At 40.8% G+C, this 25,937-nt stretch overlaps 1 protein-coding gene across 2 annotated transcripts; it reads left to right on the forward strand.

The window, feature by feature from the left end:
- The first annotated feature begins 1,857 nt into the window (after positions 1 to 1,857).
- gopc (golgi-associated PDZ and coiled-coil motif containing) lies at positions 1,858 to 24,427 on the forward strand. Of its 2 annotated transcripts, XM_040026498.1 has the most exons (9): positions 1,858 to 2,401; positions 5,642 to 5,806; positions 10,167 to 10,190; positions 16,331 to 16,506; positions 19,304 to 19,469; positions 19,552 to 19,647; positions 21,970 to 22,134; positions 22,208 to 22,373; positions 22,897 to 24,427. In XM_040026498.1, exons 1-9 carry the CDS (start codon positions 2,141 to 2,143, stop codon positions 23,010 to 23,012), a joined length of 1,335 nt encoding a protein of 444 aa, XP_039882432.1. In that variant the 5' UTR covers positions 1,858 to 2,140; the 3' UTR covers positions 23,013 to 24,427. The 2 variants fall into 2 exon arrangements, with proteins under 2 accessions (XP_039882432.1, XP_039882441.1); XM_040026507.1 differs by lacking the exon at positions 10,167 to 10,190 and having other exon boundaries at positions 1,859 to 2,401.
- Positions 24,428 to 25,937: the final 1,510 nt, after the last annotated feature.

A 25,937-nucleotide genomic window follows, 5' to 3' on the forward strand; every position in this document is an offset into this window, starting at 1 on the left:
AAGAGCTGAAAATTCCTGCTGTTTTATTTTTTCATTGAAAGCAGAGAGGAGGTTTTTGTTGAGATATTCAGCTGTGAGTTTACGCCACAGATTACACTTTAGATTCCAGTGTTTGAGTGCTTGGATAATCCATATTGGGCTTCACAATCCACGGCAAAAACATAGCGGGGGTGCTGGTTAGTGAAACATTGGAATAATGGTGCCCGGTGTACAGTACCTGTCGAAACTGGGGTGAAGGTCAGTGGCAATGTTCCTTATCCCATAGCCCAGGCAATAATGCGATTCACATTTGTATATACGCAGCTAATCAACGTCGCTGACAGGCTATGACAGCGTCCTTATGTGCCGACACCGGTGTTTTAGCTAGCAAAGCGGCATGGCTGATGTGGAGTGAAGCCACGTTAATGACAACGTGTACAACCATTGGAGATGTGAGCAGGACAGATGGAGCAATTGACGGAAAAAGTGTGGACTTTATACCAGGTTTTTAAATTGTGTTGATAGGCCACGTAAAACCAGAGTTATGATAAAAAAAATATATGCAATGTTTGGTTTTCTTCCTGAATACTATCGTTGTTTATATTTACTGCGGGACGAAACGGTAAAAACGGCGTTTTATAAGGAAAACGCTCGAAAGCCTGTGAGCAAAAACAACACCACCCCCCAAATGGCATTTAGTTGTTTAGGGAGGGGGAAGTTTAAGGAGTGACAGCAGTGTTTTGAAATGTGAGAGATTTGCAACGTTTAGCGCAAATCTTGTGTAGTTAGTGTGTCGTGTAGTCAATAGTTTTGTTGTGTGTGTCAGAACAATGAGGCGACCACTGAATGTTACAGGTGTTACAGGAGTGATAGATCTCCTGTTGTCAGGCCTGCAGGTATCAGACTGTTTTTCTCCTTTATCTCATAGTGGACAGAAATAATTTTCGGAGTGGCACAAATAATTTGTGTTGCATCAAATTTGATGCAGAACACCTGATTGTTCTGTAAATAGTTTGAAATGTTTATTAAAACTTGCATACCTCAGTTACTTTTTTGGAGAAGTAACTATATAATTAATTGCCCAATATTTGTCATTATATACTGTATTTTGAAAACAGAGGGTACAGGACTCTCTCCCAGGCCAGACTCCTACTCATAATACAAGTCAGGGCTTTATAAAAAAAAAGAAAGAAAGTTGTGTTTTCAAAATTGGAGTTCAAGTTATTTTTTACTTCAAGTTAAGTTACTTCCAATAGTGTTAACATACTACACAGGTCATGAACAAGATTTTTTTTTTCATTGTAAGTGGGCTAAAGCAGTTAATTAAAAGTAGTCTAACATAAATGTAAATGCTGTAATTGGATTATTTTAATAAGCCATGTAACTTGGATGGATTCGATGCTGGCGTGACCACAGTGCACACGTCTAATGTTGCTCACAGCGGTCCAAGGGACCGCTCAGGGAGTTTGTGTGTTCTCTCAGACACATGACAAATTAGAGGGAACAATGGTCCGTGGCCTTGGTTTTTCTAACACCTGCGCTTCAGAAGCTTCCCATCCCTACGAGCAATACACCATAATGCTTTTTTGTGCACTGCATTCATGGATAGAGCCTGTTCAGTGCACAACTGCACATCCTCATCAGTTATTTAGTGAGCCAGAACTACACAATACGTGTTACTGGAACACTACACAGTAAGTCATTAAACTTGCAAATGTCACGAAAGCCCCGAGATTACTAAAATTATATTATTCATAAATAATGTTATTTAATTATTTATACAAAATTCCTCGCATTAGAAGACTTTAATTGTGAAAGTAAGAACAGGAACAAGCTCTGCGTTAACATGTATTTCCGGTGCGACGTCGACAGATCCAATAGCAGTTCCTAGAACACCCACAGGGAACAGTTCCACAGTAGCGGAAGGAGTAGTCGTAGGTCTCTTGTATGCCGCTTTCTGCGTAGTGGCTGCTTGGATGAAATCGTGAATCTGATGTGGGACGTTCTGGTTAGACGTTGCTTCTTTCGGGAATTTTAAGTCTACGGACCAACACAGTGTTCATCACATTACAGCGATATTTTAACGGTGTTGGCAGAGATTAATTTGTCATCATTTTTTAAGTTAGCACAAAGCTAACATCAGCGTTACCTTGCTCTAACCATGTCTGCTTCGACTGGATGCTCCCCATCGGGCCAGCACTCGGGCCTTGTCCCCAGTATGTCCATGTTTCGATGGCTAGAAGTGCTGGAGAAGGAATTTGATAAGGCTTTCGTGGATGTGGATCTGTTGCTTGGAGAAATAGATCCAGATCAAGTGGATATAACGTATGAGGGTCGGCAGAAGATGACCAGCCTCAGCTCTTGTTTCGCTCAGCTCTGTCATAAAACTCAGACTGTCTTCCAGCTCAACCATAAACTAGAGGTTAGTATTTCGTCTAAGAAGAGCGGTTAATATTAGGAATCGGGTTTCCTGTTAATGAAATGATCACGCCGACTCCACTCAAGATTCAACAGAGTGATTAATGCCACAGAGCAGCGCTGGTGTTTTCAGGGCTTCAGTCACTCCTGTGTTTTGGTGTCCTCCCTGTGCTTCTCAGAGTTTCTATCCATCTGTGGCACCGACCTGTAAACTGTGATCACATGGGTTATAGTATCCACAGCAGCCTTCGTTTGGTCATTGAAACCAACATAGGTGTTAGCATACTTCACATTCATTTGTCTTCTAGATACAGAACATGTTCTCAGGTGTCTTTGACCGCTTTATTAAATATCCTTTATAATTATGTAGCGCTAACGTTTTTTTAAATAAATACATGAATTTCAGCATTTTTCGATTATTACGTCATGGCCTTAAAGTGACAATGATTATCTTTTCTTTAGATGTAATCAGGATTGTGTGGTGTAATGTCTCGTTTGTTTTCTGGAGTGCCCTTCATTTTTTTCTGTAAATGTTAACATAAAACTAAAAACACCATCACTGTCATTCACTTATCCGTATTGTGTCTCTCTTATTAATATTATTATAATAATTAGTGTGTTTTTGTTTCAAGAACACGACCTGTCATTACTAATTTGACAAATCAAAAAGGCTCTCACTATAAAGACATGATTAAAAGCCTGAGACATTTTTGAACAATACAAACCTAAAGCAACAGGCTAATCCGCTCCAACACATATTATTGTTTAGGCCGTTCAAAGCTTCCGTACGTTTCCACAAAGTTGTCAGACTCGGTCTGTAAGTCGGCAGGCCCCAGGCTTCTTTTGAATGAGAGGGGCTTTAAAGACTAAGTCAGCACCTGAACTCCTTGGCATTTCCTCAGCAATGTTTGCTGTGTAATTAGGGTGTGTTGTCATGTCCAAAGAAGCTTTGCCATCTGTGAATATTGTCAGTATGGGCTATATCGGTGTGTAACAATGTTTAAATAGGTGATACAGGTGTGAGTGACATCCGCATGAACCTGCCCTGCCAGCTGTTAAACCTGTTAAACAATGCATATACACTGTGCCATCCATCTATCAGATGGAGCAACCCTCTGTCCTAGACTTTGAACCTTGTTTCTAAATGTTTTCCAGTGGTGGAACAGAAGTGGATCAAGGAGGGGTCAGGACAGATGCACTGAGAAAAATGACTAAACATAACTTGTGTTTTGTCAAAAATGTTGTGATTGTACAGTTTTGTTAGCTCAGCAATAGGGCTGGGTAACATCACTGATTTCTAGAATTGATTCGATTCTGATTCACAAGGTCCCGATTCGATTCGATCCACGATTTCAATTAGATTTGAATCGGGGAAATTTTTCCTCAGAAATATTATAATTCTGATCATAATGTGCAACAATAACAGTGTGCAATACACATACACTTATTCTTCTTTTTTTTATACTAAGTTAATATACTGTGTTGTGTTGTTTGTGTTGCATTGTGATGTGTCATATCGTGTCGTGTTGTGTTATATGTAGTGCCGACGTAGGACAGTTTTCCAATTTCATTGTACTACTGTACTATGTATGACTGTGCAATGATAATAAAGAGTTATCTTATCTATCAGTACTGACACTTTTGAGACGTCATCAGAGGTGTAAGCATCACAGCAGATGCCTTTGTGTCAAAGTAACTGAGGATAAAACACAGAAAAACATGAAGGAGATTTTCCTGGCCTGGCTTTTTATATCAGTTAACCTTAAAAATATTCAGCAGTAGAACAAAAACGGAAGAAAACCTGCTCGTGAAGCATAGCAAAGTCACAGAGGCATTTTGCAATTTGTCATAATTTTAAAAAGCATTTTTTAAAAGTGTGATTTTTTTTATTTTTTTTTTTTTTATTTATTTAATTTTTATCGTGGTGGAAGGAAAAACAGCAAAAGTAAGAGGGAATTCATGACTATGTTTAAGTGAAGCGGAATGTAAAGCTTAGTTTTGATCTTCTTTTGCTGCTGATTCAGTCAGTTTCGGTTGGAGAGTGATGAAACAGCAGCTTCAGAACCCAGCACAAAAAAAGACGTAAACACAGAGCGTCGACCAGACGCAGCAGAATCTGTGAGGTGTTGGCTTTCAGGTGAGAAAGCTGACATCTCACTGATTTTGATGCGTCAGGTCTGCGCTTTGTGTTTACATGTTTGTGCGGAATACGTTTACCTGCACTCATTTACTGTTTTAGCTGTTTGGAGGTTGTTGAAATAGTTTTGTGAGCTTTAACCTGAGATTCGGGCGTTTCTGGCAAAATACATTTATATTTAAAAAGCAATTCAGGATTTTTATGAATTGCTTTATTCAAGCCAAAATCAATTTTAATCAGAAAATTGATTATTGAAACTCACCCCTACTCAACGTGCGTCTATTACAGCAGAAGGCGCAGGAAGGTCACCGCCTTTTCTGTCTGGAGTTGGCATGTTCTCCCTGTTTTTGCTACAGAATGTCTGTCCATGAATTAATGTCCTGAAGGTCAGGCAGACTTGGCTTGTGTGAAACAGTGTTTCATCTTTTCTGCCTCTGTAATTCAAGTACTAAATGACAGATCTGCAGATCTTTTGATAAAGAGCTTTTAATAAACAAATACATCAGGGCTCTAGACTAACTTTTTGCCATGGTTGCACTGGTGCACCTAACTTTTTTTCTTAGGTGCACCAGTGCAAAAGGTAGCAGCAGCACAGAGTCGGTGCTGCGGGGCTTCAGCAGCACATTCAGCTACTCTAAGCAGCACCTTTATGATATGGGCATAATGTTGTCTGCTGTTGGCCACAGAGACTTTCAGAGTTTTTTATTTTTTTTTTTATTTTTTTTTTTTTTATTTTTTTTTTACTCGAACAGCTGGTCGCAGGGATTTTTTTTTTAGTCGCACTATTGAGAAATTAGCCTGCATTTGCAACCAAATTGATTGCACTCTAGAGCCTTGGATATGTAATATGTTATTTTCTTTAAAGACCTTTAGAATACCACATGAATACATTGTTGTGCTAAATTTATGGGATCGTAATGTTTCCGCACAGTAACTAATAATTAATACTCATAAATTACAAAGAAAAAAAAAAAGTATGTACTGTAAGATTTGGGTTTTGCAAACTACGAAAACAGTGATGCTGTGATCTGAGACCCATGCCCCTTTAAACCACCTAACACATCTGCTTCCTGTGCCCCATCCCTCTGTTGTTTCCTTTCACTCTAGGCTCAGCTGGTGGACTTGCGCTCAGAGTTGACCGAAGCTAAAGCTGCACGGGTGGTGGCAGAAAGGGAGGTCCACGACTTGCTCCTGCAGCTTCATGCTCTCCAACTGCAGCTTCATGTCAAGCAAGGCCAAGCTGAGGAGTCGGATAGCATCAAAGATAAACTGGTAGGGAGAACGGCTGTAATACAGTCAATCAGCCTTTGTAATCATTTAACAATAGTAACAGAGTTACTGATTGGCTGCAGTGAGTGAAGATGACATATTTATTATACAATCATTGAGTAATACACTGTCACTGACAACCTAGTCTTCTGTTTTCAGTCTAAGACGTTAGGTACGTGTATCAGACATGCTTGCTGACATAGCATTACAGTGTACAACTTAGTGATGCACCTGTAATTAAAAAAGTCAATGTCATTCTTGTACTCAGACCAAGACACGTATGTTCCTTTGAGGTAACATTACAATTTCAAGAGAAATTTCATTCCTGTTTACTCCTTTCGTCTTTCTACTCCAGGTCTTCTTACTGTTTTTCTGTCTTTCTAATGTCTTAATCAACAATAACACTCCCCGGCAAGCAGAATAACAACACTGTAAGCATACTGTAGTAGTTTCAGTGCTGTGGACAGGTGCCAAGTTCTGCTGGAAAACAGAAATAAACATCTCCATTAGGGGTGTGTATTGGCAAGAATCTAGCGATACAATATGTATCACAATACAGGGGAGACCATACGATAGATTGCGATACTAAAAGCCAGACACTATTTGTGTTTATTAAGACTGAATTTAAGTGTAGGAAAATTCACGGTAAACAGTCCAAACTGTTAAATGCTTGGCATGAGCTATCTCAACTAAAATAGAGGGATACATTTCACTGGAGGAAACAAAACACTCTCTCTTTAAGTTCAAAATGAATGGAGAAAAATTAACATCTGCCTTATCAGAAGCCATGTCAAATAAACAAACAAAACAGCTTTACTGATATATCGACTATTTCTTTAACATGAAAAAAGTAAACAATGAAATGTTGACGTACTTATTGAGTACTTTTAAAATACTAATCCAAAAAATGCTCTCTGCAGCATCAAAACGAAGCACTTTTTTATGTTACCTTAACACAAACAAATATAAATCAAAAATGAAATTGCATGAAGAATTCATCTGAGTAAACACTGACAATATAAAGTGCTAATAAAATGAAGTGCTAATAAAAGAAAGTACAGCTCTGCAGTGTCCAGCAATCGAACACTTTTTGTGCAACCTGAAAAGGGGAATTTGTTCACCTGTGTGACTGACTGTTCCACTGATCAGTTTTGTGATGTGCTGTAACAGTGGCCTACCATTCAGTGGCTCTCGAAGTCCAAGGGTCGCATGTCAAAGCAACTGTCTGTGCTGAGCTGAGAGAGTCCAGCACTGTCGCTTTGCCTTCTTGATACAACTTTGGCAGAGTATGTCCGTGAAGTGTTGTCGGGAGGGAACAGTGCAACAGGGCTCCAGTGTTTTAATCATATTACAAAATTATTTATTCTCCACAGCACTCAGAGGGCGCATGTCTTTGCAAATAAAAACAAGTACTGACTGCGCTATCTTTTTTTGTTGCACGAGTTGAAGTTGCTGGTAGTTTCGAAAAGTTAACTTCTTTAATTGTCCGTTAAACACCTCATTTCGTTTTAAAATTAGAATTTGACCCTACGTCGCTATTGTGTCTATACTTGTAAATTTGTTGTGTTACCCGAGTATTTGACTCTGGCGGTACAGATTTTACAGACTGCATAGCTCTTGTCATAGTCTTTACTGTGCTTTCAAAGCTGATGGAGTCTCTTAGATGACTTGAGCCTGCTAACAGTTGCCTTTGGGCTCTGAGACAATTAACATCTGCTAAGTGACGCTAGACTATAACACCCTTCAACAAGTATCAGTTATCACAGAGGCTAACGTTAGCCAGCTGAGAGATATAATCTCTCCAGCCTGTCCTGGGTCTGCCCCAGGGCCTCCTCCTGTTGGGACATGCCAAGACTAGAATTATTAACCTCCCTGTGAAAATTTGGCATTTTAAAAACTATTTCCCAAGTGACACTAAAGAGAGCAAAAATGGTGTCATGGTGCAAAACTAATTGTACAGAAATAGAATATGCTCTAGATCTAAAGGGTGCAATGTAGACAAAACATGTGTGTAATAAAACCTGAGTAAGTAAATTTGTTACTGCAGCATGTTAACTGAGCAGTAAGCGGATTGAAGGGGTGTTGTTAAGTAATCCAACATAGCAGGGGAAAGAAACTGTCCTTGTGGCGTGAGGTGTTGGTTGTGATTGACCACAGCATCATGCAGCAATCTTGTTTGCCTGATTCAGTGTCCTGGAGGGTGTACAGGTCTTGTAGGGAAGGGGGATTGCAGCCAGTCACCTCTTCAGTGCAGCGGATGATACGCTGCAGTCTGCCTTTGTGCTTGGTAGTGGCAGTAGCGTACCAGATGGTGATGGAGGAAGTGAGGATAGATTAAATGATGGAAGAGTAAAACTGCATCGCCATTGACTTTGGCAGCTTGTATTTTTTTCCACCGATGCAGGAAGTACATCCTCTGCTGTGCCTTCTTGGTTAGTGAGCTGATGTTTAGCTCAAACTTTAGGTCCTGGGAGGTGATGGTTCCAAGGAAGTTGTCACTGCATCAGGTCAGTAGACATCTCCCTCCTATAGGCAGATTCATCTCCACCCGAGATGAGCCCGATGAGTATGGTGTCATTTGCAAACTTAAGGAGTTTGACAGATTGGCAATAAGAGGTTCAAATGTTGGTGTACAGGGAGAAGAGCCGAGGAAAAAGTACAGAGCCCTGAGGAGAACAGGTGCTGATGCGTTGAAAGTGAGACATGCCTGCCTAGACAGTAATTCGGTGATCCTTCTGCAGGTGTAAGCGGGAACATTTGGCTGTGAGAGTTGTCTTGTAGTAGAGCTGGGAGGACGGCATTAAAAGTGGAACTCAAGTCCACAAACTAGCCTGATATAAGTTCCTGCAGAGTCCAGATGCTGGAGGATGAAGTGCAGTGCCATGTTAACTGCATTGACTACGGACCTATTGCAAACTGCAGGGATCCAGGAGATGGGATAGTACCAGATGCTCAAATGTCTAAATGACTACAGAGGGCAGAGCAGTCGGACTGTTTATAATAACACTTTTCCACTTTAACTGAGCACTCAAAGTGCTCTATACGACTTGCCTCATTTGACCGTTCATATAAACACTTTGTTCTATGTTTTTTTCTAAGTAAGTACTTTTTATGGATGCATCGGCAAGCAACTTGGGGTTAGTATCTTTCCCAAGGGTATTTGGCGTGCAGGCTGGAGCAGCCATGTTGCTTAGTCTTAAAAGTAATATGCACCATGCTTGGAGGTCAAAAGGCACTGCCGCAAAAACACCATAGCCAGAGTGAAGTTTGGAGGTGGAAACATCATGATGTAGGGCTGTTTATCAGCATAAAACACTGGCACGCTTCATATAATTGAAGGAAGGATGAGTGGAAAAATGTAGACATTCCTGACTGAAAAAATCTGCTGCCATCTAAGGCTGGAGGCAAGTCAATGATCCAAAACACACCCCAAAGGAAACTGTCAAGTGGTTTCAGTGAAAGAAAATAAATCTGTTAGAATGGTCTGGTCCAATCAGCTGACCTGAATCCAATTGAAAATCTATAAGGAAAAAAAACCTAAAGCTCACAGTTAATGGAAGTGGCCCACGGAGCCAAAATCACAGAAATGCAATTTCTCCATACGGGAGGTGTCTTGAAGCTGTCACCAACAAAGCTTTTTGGACCAAGTATTAAATACATTTCAGTAAGTGTGTTCAATACTATTTCCCTCTGTCATTTCTCATTATTACACATAACGTCATTTATGGTTTGATTTCTTTGCATATGATGACTGGATGGGTTTTTACCAACATCTGGTGAGAGTTTCATGTTAGTGGCACCATCAAAAATATCTTAACTTATAAAATTGTTCAATACTTATTTTAGCCCCTTTATGTTAAAAAAAATGTACACAAAGTATAAATGGTTTAGGACTGTAGTTGGAGAAATGCAGGGCTGAAGGGGTCACAGATCGGATGTTGACCTGGTTCAGAGCAAGGTTATTATAGTCAATTAAAAACTAAAACTAGATGTAAAAGAAACATTATATTTAACTTAAATAAAAACTGCACATGCCCCCCATACAGTAGTAATTAAACAGATTAAAACTAACCTGTGAGAAATGCATATCCTTAAGTTTATACATCTACTATTTACTGAAGCCTTTTCAGAAATGATCTCAGGCAGGCTGGCTGGAGAAAATGCTGATAAATTATACAAGAATTAGACTAAAAATAAAACAGATTTTATGGAGGGATGAATCTAAATTTCTGGTTGAAATTGTACAAGGTTGGTGTCTGCTGCTGTATATCTGATGCTTTGTAACCTTTCTAATGCTTTTTGTACCAATTTCTCTAATCAAAGACTTTTTTTCTTTTCTTTTTCTGTATATTTTCCTTTAAAGCCTACACCAACCTTAGAAGAGCTGGTAAGTCGGTGTAATGGTGTCTTTCCCAGAAAATGTAGCTACATGCCTCATTTCAACCATTTACACTTAAAAAAAAAAAAAAAAAAAAAAAATATATATATATATATATATATATATATATATCAATCACACACACACTGTACTCTTTACATGCATCATGTGCCCAAGGATACTTCAAAATGCAAATGCAGTTGTTGGGCTTGACTTTCGAACATTAAAGTCAAAGAAGTGGTGTGACTGCGCCGTTTTCGACACTTGTTTATGAGGAAGTTCAGTATCCATTTGCAGAGTGTGGGAATCAGGGTCAGAGACAATGCTTAAAATAACTGCTGACAATGCAATCAAAGTGGCTCGAGTTAAACTGTTCTTAACTACCAATGAAAAATGCAAGCTTTTGTTTATTTACATATGATAGGGTGTTAACTAAATCGGAGTTAGCCAAAGAACCAAAGCCTGCAATCAGTGATCAACTGTGAGTTTCAAAGCTGTAAGCAAACTACTTTATGTGTAGGTGCCCTTCTAGCTAGGAGATGTGTTAAATACTCAAGTCAATAAGCAGCATTGTTATCTAGTGACATAGTAACAATAGTGGCTGTATTAAGACAGGTGGGAACACATTCTTGTGAAAGTTGCTCGTATAAAGTAAAAACATCAACTAGCCGATTGGCACATTTTTAGTACACAGACAGGGACGTTATCAGGCCTGCAGCTTGACCTTTAGTCACTTTCACAGTAGGATTTGTCTCACATCCATTGTAGAAATCATAGACTGTCATGATTGATCATAGACACTCATGGGTAGACACCTAAAGTGGTATGTCCCTGTGGTATTCCCACCCACCAAGCCCCAAGAACAGCTGGTGTGTTGAATGCGTTGGAGGTGCGAGCAGCTGATCTGAGGAGATGGAGGATCATGGCTACGCTGGAAACCTGGACCCTCCATGTCCAATTACTACGACTACCTGAAATAAACTCTGAAGTTCTCCTAAAAGATGTGAAAGCAGCATTATGGACAATTCCTAATGCGACTGTTATTGAAAGCAGCCGGCTGATCTACACCGCAGCAGCAGCAGTGATCACTGAAATGCTTGGCTACATGATGAACAACCACAAGGAGCAGTATTCTTCACTGAGAAAGGCAAGCTCAAGGCAGCACAGAGGAAACTTGGCAACTATTGGAACTGCAAAAAGGGGTACCTAAGAAATGCTGCAAGTTGTCCTGAGGCCTTAGAAACTGTCAAGCAAAGACTCAGAGCCTTGGGCAGCTGCTTGGCGAGGTAACCCAGAGATAGAAGCCAGGAGAATAAACCAGTTGAAATCTGTTCAGTTTAAAGCCCCTTTTCTATTAGTACCTACTAATCGACTTGCCACAGATCACCACGAGCTAACTTGGATCACCTGGTTTTCCATTACAACCCAGTGTGCGTGCTTGTCGTCATAGCAACACATCTGGGCGTGGACAACAAAGGTGGACATCGAGGCAAGAACATACCTGCTGCTCAGTGTGTGGCTTTTCATCAGACTTGGGGACCACGGCATTGTTTTGTTTTTTTTGTTTTTTTTTATAGCCATTTACCCCCCTTGCCAGGTTTCAAAAATGGTGGTTTTAATTTTTGTGAACAAGATGCTTTCATGACTCATTGAGTGATGCTGCTGACCAACCAATCAGTGGCATGCAGTGTGACAATGATAACATTTTAGTACCTACTTAGAAAGTACCTGGTACCAGGTACTGTGACCTAATGGAAAACCCAAAAAGCCATGGCAAACGGTGCCGAGTCGAGAGGCGTGGGAGATGAAGGTTTTGCCTCACGTTCTAATTTTAAATACCCTATGAGACACAAGTAATCCTGCAGTCTAAGAGTGAAGTGCTGTAATGGGGTCATGTGGTACTATCAGGTTAGTACTATAAGATGGGGCCTGATTATTCAAGATCTTTAATGTGTTGAGAAGGATTTTAAATTTGATCCTGGATTGAAGAAAAGCCAGTGTAAGAGAAATATGCTGTCTGTCTAGTACCTGTCAGTACTCTTGCTGCAGCATTTTAGATGAGCTGAAAGCTTTCCAGCGAGTTTTTAAAACATCCTGATAGGGATGGGTATCGTTTAGGTTTTATCCAATACCGGTGCCAAACCGGTACTTTTGAAACGGTGCCGGTGCTTAAACGGTGCTCGAACCGGTGCTTAAAGAATGGAGAACACAAACTTTGTCCAAAAACCTCTCATGTTTAGCTGTTTTCCACTTTTTCTTTGGTCATTTTAGCCTTTTTGGCCAGGGTGAAGGGATTATCTGCCATCAAACAAGAAGACAGCCGCATGTAACTACAACGCTGTTTGCTAGTTCACCTTACGTGCATTAATTTATTAATGTGGTTAACCTACTAAACGTAAATTACACACGAACAACATTAAGCTACTCACGCAGAGAAGAACGGCTGCTGCTGCCATCATCATCCGTCATCATTTCTGCTACACTGGCAGGGCTAGCGGCCTGGACTCTCCTCTTCGGGTTTTTGGGGGATGTTGCTAACTCCGGGTCTGATAACAGGCACCACACCCGCAGTAGATGTGCTCGGTGTGAGGTCTCGCAGCAAACTATCAAATACGGTGCATTTCTCAGCTTTTAAAAAAACGATATGCATCGCCAAGTTCGTTGTCAGCTTCGATGTGTTACCTCCTTTGCATAGTATCACCTTAAAGCACTTGTTGCAGGCTGCTGAGTTTGCATCTTTTACTGTGAAGTACAGCCAGACTTTTGACCACTTCGCCTTGGGCATTTTTAATCTGTAGCTCTGCTCTAAAAGAACATACGTACCTGGGCCCACCTACTATCCTTGGAAAGGTAAAATGGTTGGCTAGAATCCAAAGTGTATCACAGCTCAGGAAAAAAAAAAAAGCACCGAAATAAAGCACCGCTTTTTGGTCTGGTTACTACCGTTTATGTCAGAACCGGATACCGGTACCCATCCCTACATCCTGATAATAATGAATTATAGTTGTCCATGAACTAGTTTTTCAGTGTCACTCTGAGACAGTATGTTTTTAATTAATATTGCACAAATGGAATGGTAAATGAACTGTTTTTATATAGCCTTTTTCTTTTTTCTGCTTTCTATCTAACATTTGCACACAATAATACTCTGATGGAGTCTAATATCATCCACGTCTTTGTCTTTAAAACATTCCCACAGTTTAACTAATTGGTGTGTGTTATCTGGCTTAAGGAATAGATAAAGTTGGATATCTGCATAGCAGTGAAAATATATGCTATGCCTTCTGATGATACTGCCTAAGGGAAGCATGTAAAACATAAAAAGAATTGGTCCTAGCACTGAACCCTGTGGAACTCCATAATTAACCTTAGTGTTTGAAGAGGTCTCTCCATTTACATGAAGAAATTGGAGTGTATTAGACAGATGAGATTCACAATACTGCAGCATAGTACTTTCAGTACCTGCAGCATGTTCTAATAGCGGTAATAAAACATTATGGACAACTGTATTGAATGCTGCACTGAGGTCTAGCAGGACGAGCACAGAGATGAGTCCACTGTCAGAGGCCATAAGAAGATCATTTGTAACCTTCACTAAAGCTGTTTCTGTACTGTGATGGGCAATTTTAACTACTTTAAAGTAGTTAAAATGGTTTAACTACTGTTTTTAATAGTGTAAAGACCAGTTTTTTCAGGCTAAATGATGATCTTCTAAATTAGTGAGATGTCATTTCTTCTCCCGACCATGAATTATCTACTTTAAGGTGCATGTTTGAGAGTTATACCAGGGAGTCAAGTACTTCTGATTTGAGGTTTTCTTTTTCAGAGCAGCTACAGTATCCAGCATTTTATGCAGTGAAGCTGTGACACTATAAACAAGTGTCATGAAATCAATTCATTACTGCTGTGTAATCCACTGTTGTAAATTTAAGAAATGATCAGACAAAAAATGGTGTTCAGGGAATACTGTTAATGTTCATTTGCTTTGCCATATATCATAATAAGATCTAGAGTAAGACTAAGTGTTGAGTGCGTTCTTTTATTTTTTGAAAGAAGACACTTATTTCTAATAATTGGCCTTGTTGAGGCTGTCATTTTTAATATCTACATCAATGCAAAAATCACCCCCATTAATTATTTTAGCTGAGCTGAGTACCAAATCAAAACATCTGAGAAGTCAGATAGAAACTCTGAGTAAGGCCCATAGATAACAACAAATAACACTGTTTTTGAGGTTTCCAGCTTGCATGGACAAGGCTAACCATCAGGCTTTCGAATGAATTAAGACCATGTCTGGGTCTTTGGCTCATTAATAAGCTGGAGTGGAAGATCTTGTTCTAAGTTTAATAACTTTTTTGGACACCACTTAGACAGCCAGAAATTTAACGAGAACATATCACTCCTGGTCCGACTGGGGAGGGGACCAGGAGTCTAACATACAGAAGCTAACTGTGCTCCATGAGCATCTAGCAAACTAACAAATGAGTCAGCTGCTAATGGACCAAACAAACCCAGAATGGCTAACTGAAAACGGGCCAATCCCGTTCAACTGCTGGTCAGTAACCTGCCTCAGCACCACATGGAGCAGGGAAAAGAAAGGACAGATGGGCAAAACACCAGCTCCTGGTAGATAGACTGTAAGACCAGACTGACCAACCTGTGCACTGCCTGGATTGACTACAAGAAAGCCTACTACTCAGTGCCTCACGCATGGGTCCTGGAATGCCTAGAATTGTACAAGATCTAAGAGCCTTTGTCAGGAACTCAATGGGGATGTGGCGAACAACACTATTGGCCAACTTCAAGCCAATAGCAAAAGTCATTATCAAGTACAAGATTAAACAAGAAGATGCTCTGTCACTACTGCTGTTCTGCATAGGCCTGAACTCCCTTAGCCAGACCAGACAAACTACGGAATGGAGCAATTGTCAGCCACCTCCTCTACATGGAAGTGTGTGTGCCAGGAGTGAACGAGACATCGATTCACTGAGCCACATCACTAGAATCTATAGCATCATCAGAGTGTTAGTCGAACTGGAGAAGTGTAGTCGGATGGCAACAAAGAGAGGGAAGGTAGTCAGAACTGAGGGAATTCCACTACCAGAAGGCAACGTCGCAGACATCGAGGACAGCTACAAGTGCCTGGGAATTCCACAGACAAATGGGAGGCTGCTAGGAAAGCTGCAGTCATCAAATACATGCAGAGAGTACAAGATCAAGATCCAGGCAGTCAGCACCTGCCAGTCGTCAGATACCCTGCTGGGATAATCAGCTGGCCTGAGAGAGAGAGAGAAGCCACTGACATCAAGACAAGAAAGCGTCTTATCATGCGTTAGTGACCTAGACTTGGAGGATGCCTTACCCCAAGTCCAGCACCCTGAGACTGTATACTAAGCGGATGGAAGGTGGCTGAGGACTAGTGAGTGCCAGAACCAATGTCCAGGATGAAAACACAAAGGTCCATGAGTTCATCAGCAAGCCACAACTGATAGTGTGGCTCCTCCATGGTATGTACCACTGGCGGATATAAGAAGTGGATAATATTGAGAAATCCTGCCAGACATAGTAGTGGTGGATAAGCAGGGGAAGTGGGCTGTAGTGATAGATACCAAGTGATAACTGGAGAACTCATTGCAGTGAGCCCCAAACTGGGCGAGCAGGTCCAGCACATGCCAGGAATAAAAATCCAAAAGAGCGCAGCCTGCATTGTGCCTGAACTGGAAGGTAACAGAGGACAGTAGTTGTCAATGAGCAACAGGTTTGAAAACCTCAACAATAAGGCAATCTCTTATCAAACACTGTGCTATACTCCCTCAAGTCCAAAGTTTGATATAGATTCAATTTACAATTGTTGAAAAATGCAAAGAAACGATGTAATGCCACATTAAGAATCTTCTATTTATTAGTGAGATTGGGATCAGCCTGTCAGCTGTGGTTTATCCCCGTGTACCTAGTTTTCTCATGGTTATTTTTCTGCAAATTACATAAAATTACAGACTAATGTGAATGTAAATTAGAGTTTAACCTTCTCATATAACATTTGTAATTAACCATGATTAATTTTTGCAAATTTAACATTACATTTTCATAATATTCATTTTAAAAAATAGGTTAATATTTTGTACTTACAATGTATGTGTTTGTTCTAGGAACAGGAGCTCGAGGCCAGTAAGAAGGAGAAATTAGCAGAGGCAAAAATGGAGGCAGAAACCAGACTATATAAGAAAGAAAACGAGGCCCTTCGCAGGCACATGGCAGTACTGCAGGCCGAAGTCTACGGCGCCAGACTGGCTGCTAAATACTTGGACAAGGAACTGGCTGGCAGGTAAGACGTTAAAGTTCAAACTATTTTTAGTGCAAAGTTTAGGTTTGCTAAGACTATTATGGTAACTTCTAATAATAATAATGATAATAATGATGATGATGATGATGATGATTCTAATAAGCAATTAGTATAATAATTAGGAAGTCATGCACATGAAGGCACGTGGCACAGACTACATGCAGTGGAAGTGACGACTAATGTGAGAAGAGTGAAATGATGGGGTTTAGTGTAGTCTGTAATCATGTTGAGAACATGATAATGGTGAAAGTTTTGTTGAGATTAAAATATCAGTTTGGACCTGTGCAAGAGGAAAGCACACACTATAACATGTATACACAAGTATAATAAACAAATACAAGAAATTATTATACGTATGTCTATCAGTCTTTGTACCTATGTTGCTGAAAACCAAAGTGAAGTATCTAGTGTAAAATAAATTTCAATGAGAAATGGTCTCTTCTGGGGGACCTTGTTTCAGTAGCACAGTAATCACTTCTCATTAGTAGGCAACATCAAAGGGTAGATGAGTGTTGCTCTCTGTTTATCCCCGTTAATGGGCTACATACGACAGGCCTTTAAGGTGGCAGTACTTACACCGTTTGCCGAGCCAATCTTCAACTCCCATTCACCAAAAATCCTTTAAAGAGTAATTGTAAAACAGCTAACTAATCATCTGCAGAGGATTAGTTTATTTAAAGTCTAGGAATTAAGGCACTCCGCTGCAGTGGTTTGAATCATATCTTTCTATTAAGTCAATTTGTTCGTGTAAATGGGGACAGAAAGCTTAACTATAAAGTTTACATTTGATATGCCTCCCTTAGGCAGTATTGTTGGAAGGCAGAGCCTTTATTGGAAGAACCTTTTAAAGACATAAAGACCTGAATGAATTTCCTGCTTCTAATTTCAGATAAACTGAGATTTTGTACTTGACCCCAAAAAAACTTAAAAACATGGTGTCTAAACCAATAATAAGAGGCAGATCCTTCAGTTTCCCGGCCCGTCTTCTGTGGAACCAGCTCCAAGATTTGGGACACAGACACTCTCTTCACTTTTAAAATTAGGCTTCTAACTTTCCTCGTTGATAAAGCTAATTAGGGTTAGGGCTGGATCAGGTGACCCTGAATCTTCCCTTAAGCTGGGCTCACACTGTGCGATTTTTTTTTTTCTCAGTGGCGTTATTCAGCTTCTGCTCAAGCTGCACGGTTGACTCGCAGGGGTTAGAAGTTCGTAGGTCACGATGCAGGGTCTCACACTATACGGCCCGATGCTCTGATGTGACCTGAGTGCTCACACTGTGCGTCCATAAAATGAAGGTTATAACAGAAATTCTGTCGCTCGCTCTCCCTCTCTGTCTTTCACTCACACGGACACACACACCACCATCAACTTTGCTAAATTGCTAATGAAAAAAATTAATCAGGCAGCTGTGATTGAGCAGCAATGTAGATCCGACTATTTTCACGGTTGTTGTGGTCGTGATAATTTTGTGAGGCCACATCAAAAAGGCTCGGATGAGCTTTCCAAAGTTCTACAAGTGCCTCCATCGCTTGTGTCCAGATCACATGCTGCACTGCCGTGATGCGCCGTCTTTTTCACTGACATTTGTGTTTGCGCGTCCGCAGTGTGAGAAGCTGCAGTGACACACTCACGACGGTCGCAATTGATGATCAGGAGCTGGTCGTGAGGTGTTAATCGCTTCTCGTTACCCCACGTATACTACACGATGCAGGCCAAAATCGGGCCGATCGCCAAAACGGTCGCACGACTCAAAATCGGCTCAAAAATTGCACAGTGTAAGCCCAGCATTAGTTATGCTGCAATACGTCTAGGCAGCTTGAGGCTTTCCATTATGCACTGAGTGCTTCTTCTTTAGTTACCAATCTCACTCATTGTTCTTACTCACCACTCTGTGTTTAATCACTAGTCAATATTAATATCTAGTTCTTTTCCACGGTGTGGTTTTTTTTTTTTTTTTTTTTTTTTTTTTAAATTTTATTTGGTCCTGTTTTCTTTCTCTCAACCCCAACCAGCAAGCTGCCCGTCCCAGCAAGAGCCTAGTTCTGCCAGAAATGTCACCCTGTTCAAATCAAATCAAATCAAATCAAATCACTTTTATTGTCACATCACATGTGCAGGCACACTGGCACAGCACATGCGAGTGAAATTCTTGTGTGCGAGCCCCACAAGCAACAGAGATGTGCAAACACAACAACACAAACGAGCAAAATACAAGAATGGCCAACCTGAAACTAATAAATATATGTACAATATATAATAGTGTATGCATTTCTGGATGTGTATACTAAATATTTTCCTGTGTGTGTGTGTGTGTGTGTGTGTGTGTGTGTGTGTGTGTGTGTGTGTGTGTATACACATTTTACAAATTAAATAGTAAAAAAAATAATAATAATAATAATAATAATAATAATAAAATATATAAAAATATACAGAGTTGAATATGTGCAAAACAAGTGGCATTTATATACAGTGTGGAGCCAAAGGGCGTTTTTCCTTCCCACTCTCACCAAGCACTTGCTCAGAGGGGAACATTTGATTGTTGGGGGTTTCTCTGTGTGTATTGTTGTAGGATCTTTACCTTACAATATAAAGTGCCTTGAGGCGACTGCTGTTGTAATTTGGCGCTATATAAATAATATTGAATTGAAATGTGTGATCCATGCATTATACTTACCTATGACCAGTGATGTCACAGATGTCAAATATTTTACATATTTCAGTAAGATATTAAATGGCACATACAGACAGTAATTAGATCTTTGCTTGGTTTGTCTTTCAGGGTGCAGCAGATACAGTTACTGGGTCGTGACATGAAAGGGCCAGCACATGACAAGCTCTGGAATCAACTGGAGGCAGAAATTCACCTTCACCGCCATAAAACTGTGATCCGAGCATGTAGAGGTCGAAGTGACCCAAAGAGACCTCTTCCCTCTCCTGTGGGACATGTGAGTGTAAAACTACAAAGTAGTGAAAGCTGTTGGTACCTTTAGTTCTGCGTCCAAAAGTTGTTTTTGTGTGTAATTACAGGATCCAGACATGCTGAAGAAAACCCAGGGAGTTGGCCCTATCCGAAAGGTTGTGCTGGTCAAAGAGGATCATGAGGGTCTAGGAATTTCCATTACAGTAAGCAGTCTCAGTATTTTATCTTTTTAATCAGCAGCTGGTCATGTTTGGATCAAACCTTACTTAAGTATCGAGGTTCTGTTCTCTGTTCACTCCCCATCTGAAGCTAGGGGGTTTTCATCTACTAAGATGATGCGGTCAAAGCATATTTCGGTCATCAGTGGTAATGAGCAGGACCATCTCCTCCAATTTTTTGGGGGTGACATTTACTTGCACCTTGCATTCTCTTTCGTCTTTAAGAAGCACTATCATCCTTGTTTAAGCTTCAGTTGGTTAGATGTCCACTTTGTCTAAGGCTGTTTCAATAAGTATGTATGTCCAAACTTTCCAACTGGAGCTGGACATGGACTTACTTTCTACTTACTTTTTGAGTAAGCAATGAAGCCTCAATGAGAGTGCAAGTATCTGTGGTATGTCTGTGAAGGTTCTCAGTCATCCAGGTCATCGTAGTCAAAGGAGCTTGCAAAGAAAAGCGTCTGGACTTCTATAAGTTGCTTGAAGACGTTTCACCTCTCATCCGAGAAGCTTCTTCAGTTCTAAGGTCAAATGGTGGAGAGTCCCAGATATAAACCTAGTGGGAGTATCCCCCCACAGAGGGACAAAAGGACCCCCTGATGATCCTCTAATCGCCTGAGCCAAGGTGTGAAACTGGGACTGGGACCCACGCCCAGTTTCACACCTTGGCTGAAACGTCTTCAAGCAACTTATAGAAGTCCAGACGCTTTTCTTTGCAAGCTCCTTTGACCAAGTATCTGTGGGTTCACTGAACACAGGTAACAGTGGTTGATTATTCACAATGTCTGTGACCTCAGCCAAAAATGTTCTGAGCAACTCACACTTGACTTTGGAAGATCCCATCCAAAGAGGCATTGAGTCCAGTGCAAAGTGGCCCTGGGGCCAGATGACGAGCCACTCAGTCCACCCCAATGGATAAAAGAAGACCAAGAGACCAGTGTACCCTGCCCTGAGATAGGGCTACCGAGGACCCACCCTGTAGCTAGTCACAGGGAGGGAGACCATCTGGTAGCCAGGCCTTAGCCCATAGGACCTAGCGCGGTAGGGGTTTGGTGCAATGGTGTCTCGAGCAGCACTCAGGGGCAGAGGCCGTGGTTGTCTAATCCCCAGCTAACAAGGCTGGCTACTTAAATGGAATGTGACCTCTCTGGTGAGGAAGGAGTCTAAGCTAGTGTGTGAGGTTGAGAAAAATCAGCTAGATATAGACAAGCTAACCTCAACGCACGGCTTGGGTTCTGGTGGGTGGCGGCAGGCAGGGGTGGGTTCTTGTAATCACGCGCTTGCTGCCAGTACGTTGGGGTTTTTCAGGTGGACAATAGGGATGCTTCACTGTGCCTTTGGGTTGGGGAACGGGTCCTAAATGTCATTTGCTTTTATGCAGTGAATGATAGTTCAGAGTACCAAGCAGTCTTGGTGTCATTGAGTGGGTGCTTCATCCGGTGACTTCCTACTGGGAGACTTCAACACTCATGTGGGCAATGACAGTGAGATCTGGTATGTTTGGGAGGAACAGCCTGGGTGATCTGAAACGACCAGTTCTTTGTTACTAGATTTCTGTGCAAATCACAGTTTGTCCATAATGAAGACAAATGTAAGGATGCACATAAGTGCATGTGGCACCAGGACACCCTAGGTCGATGATCGATTTTGTATCATTGGATCTGCTGCCGGGTGTTCTGGACACTGATAAAGAGGGGGCGGAGCTGTCAGCTGATCACCATGTAGTGGTGAGTTGGGTCAGGTGGAGAGGGAGGATGGTGGACAGACCTGCCGCACCAAAACATGAGCTGGGAATGTGTGGTGTAGGCCCCGGTCTGGGAGATCTTCAACTCTCACCTCCGGAGGTTTGACTTCCCACTGTCACCAAGTGCTTGTTCAGACGGTCGTTTGATTATTGTAGGATGAAGGTTACAATATAAAGAGCATTGAGGTGATTTCTGTTGTGATTTGGCAGTGTATATAAATAAATGAAATTTAATTTAAATACACCTTTGTAGTGAGCAATGTGTCATATCATTAACAAGTTGTTGTGTAACAGCCAGAGTTCAAAGAGCCAATTGCGTGATATCGCTTTTAGAAATGGAAGCGCCATTAGAACACAGTCTGATAGTGCTGTTCATCTGTGTCATTATGACATAGTGCTGTTCATCTGTGTCATTATGACATAGTGCTGTTCATCTGTGTCATTATGACATAGTGCTGTTCATCTGTGTCATTATGACATAGTGCTGTTCATCTGTGTCATTATGACATAGTGCATTAAAGCTGCTTTCAACTCATTTCATTCCTTCGGCCTCACTTTCTCAGGGTGGGAAGGAGCATGGCGTTCCCATTTTAATTTCAGAGATCCATCCCAGTCAGCCCGCAGACAGATGTGGAGGGCTGCATGTTGGAGATGCCATCCTTGCTGTCAACAGCATCAATTTGCGAGATGCCAAACATAAGGAAGCTGTCACCATTCTCTCTCAGCAGGTAACACTGGCACGCACATACACGTGCTCCCTGCATATCGTTGTTTGTGGTTAATTCTTTGTGTCTATGTCAGCGAGGACAGATAGAGTTCGAGGTCGTGTATGTGGCTCCTGAAGTGGACAGCGATGATGAGAATGTGGAGTACGAGGATGACAGCGGCCATCGCTACAGACTCTACCTAGATGAACTGGATGACAGCATCACAGCACCACCTAGCAACCGTTCAGCATCACTTCAAGGTACGAAGAAATCTGCAGATCAATGAAAGAGCTTTTAACAGACTTTGTCCATATGTGAAGGTGTGCACTGTTTATGCCTTCACCTTTGTAGAAGCCAATTATAAGAAGAGGGTGCATGTTGGAAAATTGGATTTTGCGGGTTTTCTGTTTTTCAGAAAAATCATCGTTGTTGTTTTAGTTTCTTTTGTTTTATATATAAAAATTCTGATAACACATTTCCACTTGACTTGTAGTCCCCCTTCAGCTACGATATGGGATGTAACTGCACAGAGAGCCAGACACATAATACACATACTACACATAATACATACAAATTGAAACAGCCCTATATTAAAAAACAACATAGAATGAGCTAAAAAGCAACATCTCACAAGGTGTCAAAGGCCAGGGTGAAGAGATGAGTTTTCTGAAGTGGTTTGAAAAAAGGATAGAGAACAGGAGAAGATCTGCTGCTGGTTGTCCAGGTTGCTTTTAATTGATGATGAGGATGAGTTTGCTTATTGTCTCTGTGTCCATCCTTTAGCACTGGAGAAGTTGTCACTGAGCAATGGAGCAGAGTCTGGAGATACTGGGATGTCCAGTGAGACACCTTCAGGGGAAACCCCTTCAAAGCCACCAGAAACTGACTGCTCTTCCTAGAAACTGCTGGAATGTGGAAAGGAAAAGAACTGAAATGAAATTCAGTGACAATCCTGTGAAAAGGGGAACATCTGTTTTCCCTTTTCTCCTTGGAGTGATGTAATTTTCTGGTCATGCAACAATGATTTTTGGGTTTTAAAGTCCATATTCTTAAAGTGGAGGTATGTGCAGAAGGGAGTGATGCTGGACTCTGATAAACTTGGTGATATACAGGATAATAATGCAGGTGATGGATGTCACCAAGTTATCGTGGAGGTGTTTAGTGGAGACACTTGTTTTGCTTTACTTTGTATAGTTACTCCTCAAAGAATCTGTTACCAAACTTCTCAGATCTAATCCGTTCATGCTCATCCAAATGAGATGTTAAAGAATAATTTTATATACGATTATCCCACCCGAATATTTTAACACGACTATGTTACAAAAATAACACTTTGTAATTGAATACAATTCTTTGGGTTCCCTGTTGATTTGTCTATTGCTGTTCATTATATTTCATTATTGCTTCTGTTGTGCCACATGTACTTTATGAGGTGTTCCTCACAATGTAATAAAATACAACAAACTTGCAAACTGTTTTTATCTCAGCCCCTGACCAACAGGCCTCACCACTGTGCAGAGATATTTAGTTCAATACATTCTTCTTATTTCTTACTACTGTTAATATTATTATTATTATTATTATTATTATGGCCCAAAGAAACAGAAGTAAGTTAATCCCACCCCCATGAACAACACTGTCTAAACACTCTCAATGCTATGTTGTGCATTCAGGTCAGTCTTTTCTTATTTTTATTGTCTTGTTTTTACATTTTTACTTCCAGTCTTGTTTTTATCTTTGACATAATTGAAAGCATTCAAAAAAAGTCCAAAACATATTTTCCCATCTCGCGTTAGCAGGCTTACAAAATGTGTGCAAAAGACAAATCAAATACAATCAGTGTACACATAATAATAATAATATATTAAGTGTTCTTCAGCAGTAAAGACTCAAACAACTGTAAACGGGAAAACCACAGACATCACAAAAATGTTTGATCATTCATACTTAAAATAGTAAAAGATAAATGAGTATATTTATCCGTATTTATAAAGAGGAAACTGCTGCTGCAGACTCCCTGAGCTCTGTAAGTAAGGCTCTCTGCTACAGTGCAGGCTCGCATCAAAAGCACTGAATGATCCCTGTTCTTATAGAGATGTTATCAAATGAGGAGGATGGTGAGTCGTAATAAAATGCAACACTTGCCAATAAGATGAGTGATCAATGTTGCAGAAAATGTATAAAAATGATTTTATTGCTGCAGCTGTACTTCAAATGTTGAAACTTCAGAATCATGTAAACATTAAATATTACTGTTCCATGACCTAAAACAAAAAACCATAATTTTCTTGATTAAATGGACGCTGTCAGTGTGTGTTCTGTGTTCCAGGAATCTGTTTAAAACAGACTGAGCAGTAGAGAAGAATTGGTTATTTAAATACTCCTATACATTTTCTTCCCATGACAATGCAGTGCAGTGTTTGCACTTCATTCGGTGGTTTTTATTGAGGTACAGCTCAACTTCTTGCATATATAGGATGCATTCCGCCAATAGAACCGTTCTGTAAATAATAGAATCAGAGGAAAGATGGTGGAAAAGCCCTTAATACTTCACTCGTTCACCCAAGAACCAGTTTATCTGACATTCACACTCCAGTGGATGCATCATAGAGCAGCGTGGGGTTAGTATGTAACAACGATATGTAGCACCCAGGGATTGAATTACCAACCACTGCCATTAAGTAATGACCTGCTTTACCCTCTGGGTAACATCAGTATTAATCTAATAAAAGTAAGTGTTACTGCCCATTAATCTGGCTACAGTTGCAAGCCCATTTCTAAACAATATGAAGCTCATCGTTCTGCAGCGAGAAGGCATATTCACAAGTGGAAAACAGTCACGCGCCAACCCTCCTATGAGTGGACGTCTCAAATTCAGTGTCAAATTTACTGTTCAAAGCTCAGAGAAGTGCGAAAAATAAACCAAGATCTGCAAACGTCAACAAACAGAACAATGTAGTGGCAATATGTGATGACAAGTATTCCGTTTTTAACACATGCAGAAGTCCTACGCACATCAAAGTATTTATCATCATCTGGGAATCACGTCAAGCCGGTGGCCCTGAAGTTCTCACACATAAACTCTGTGGTCCCTGAGACTTTTAACCCTCTACAGTTCATCTAAAGCTCCAAAGGATCCGTGTACAAGGGCTCTCCACTGCAAAATACAACATCTAGACAGCAGCAGAAATCTATGCACTTCCTGGTTACACTTCTGCCTTTGATACAGTCAGACAAGGAAAGTTGACTGGCTGATTCTACCTGCAACTGTATTTTGGACTTCCTTGCTTCCTTCCTTCCTAACAATATGAAAACAACCACTTAAGAGTAAAACACTGAAGGTGTTGGTGAGGATGTGACCAAACTCCCAGCTGGCTACGGGGCTGCACTCTCAACCCTTCACATTTCTCCCTGGACACCCACAACTGTGTTAATATCCAGGATAACACAGTCATCAATAAATATGCTGTACGTGATCATCCTGAGCCGCATACAAAACAGTGTGTAGAATGAAAATACATTTCCCAGAGGGGCCTGCTACAGTTTTTTGACATAAAATAACTCACCTACAGATATCGGGGCTCATCGGTGTCAGGAGTGTGGGTGTGAGGGAGTGGGACAGCCTGAGTCGGAGGCATGATGTGGTGGCAGGTGGGCAGATTTGGGAAACAGTGATTTATACTTGTGTGCAGAGGTTAGCTAAACACAGACACACTGTTTTCTGTTAGAAACTACTAATAGGAGGAAAGTCGAGCAGTTTCTTTCATGTGGACTTTGATACAAGTTTCATTTCCACCCCTCTCTTTTCTTGTTTGAAACCCAAA

The sequence above is a fragment of the Simochromis diagramma genome, unplaced genomic scaffold (assembly GCF_900408965.1).
Source record: "Simochromis diagramma unplaced genomic scaffold, fSimDia1.1 OVJJ01000746.1, whole genome shotgun sequence".
In the NCBI taxonomy this organism is placed as follows: Eukaryota; Metazoa; Chordata; class Actinopteri; order Cichliformes; family Cichlidae; genus Simochromis; species Simochromis diagramma.

Excerpts from the sequence above, each read along its gene's own strand:
- gopc (XM_040026498.1), top strand. The coding sequence starts at position 2,141 with ATGTCTGCTTCGACTGGATGCTCCCCATCGGGCCAGCACTCGGGCCTT. Across the intron at positions 19,470-19,551 it reads TTCCCTCTCCTGTGGGACAT|GATCCAGACATGCTGAAGAA; the intron begins GTGAGTGTAAAA and ends GTGTAATTACAG. Across the intron at positions 19,648-21,969 it reads GTCTAGGAATTTCCATTACA|GGTGGGAAGGAGCATGGCGT; the intron begins GTAAGCAGTCTC and ends TCACTTTCTCAG.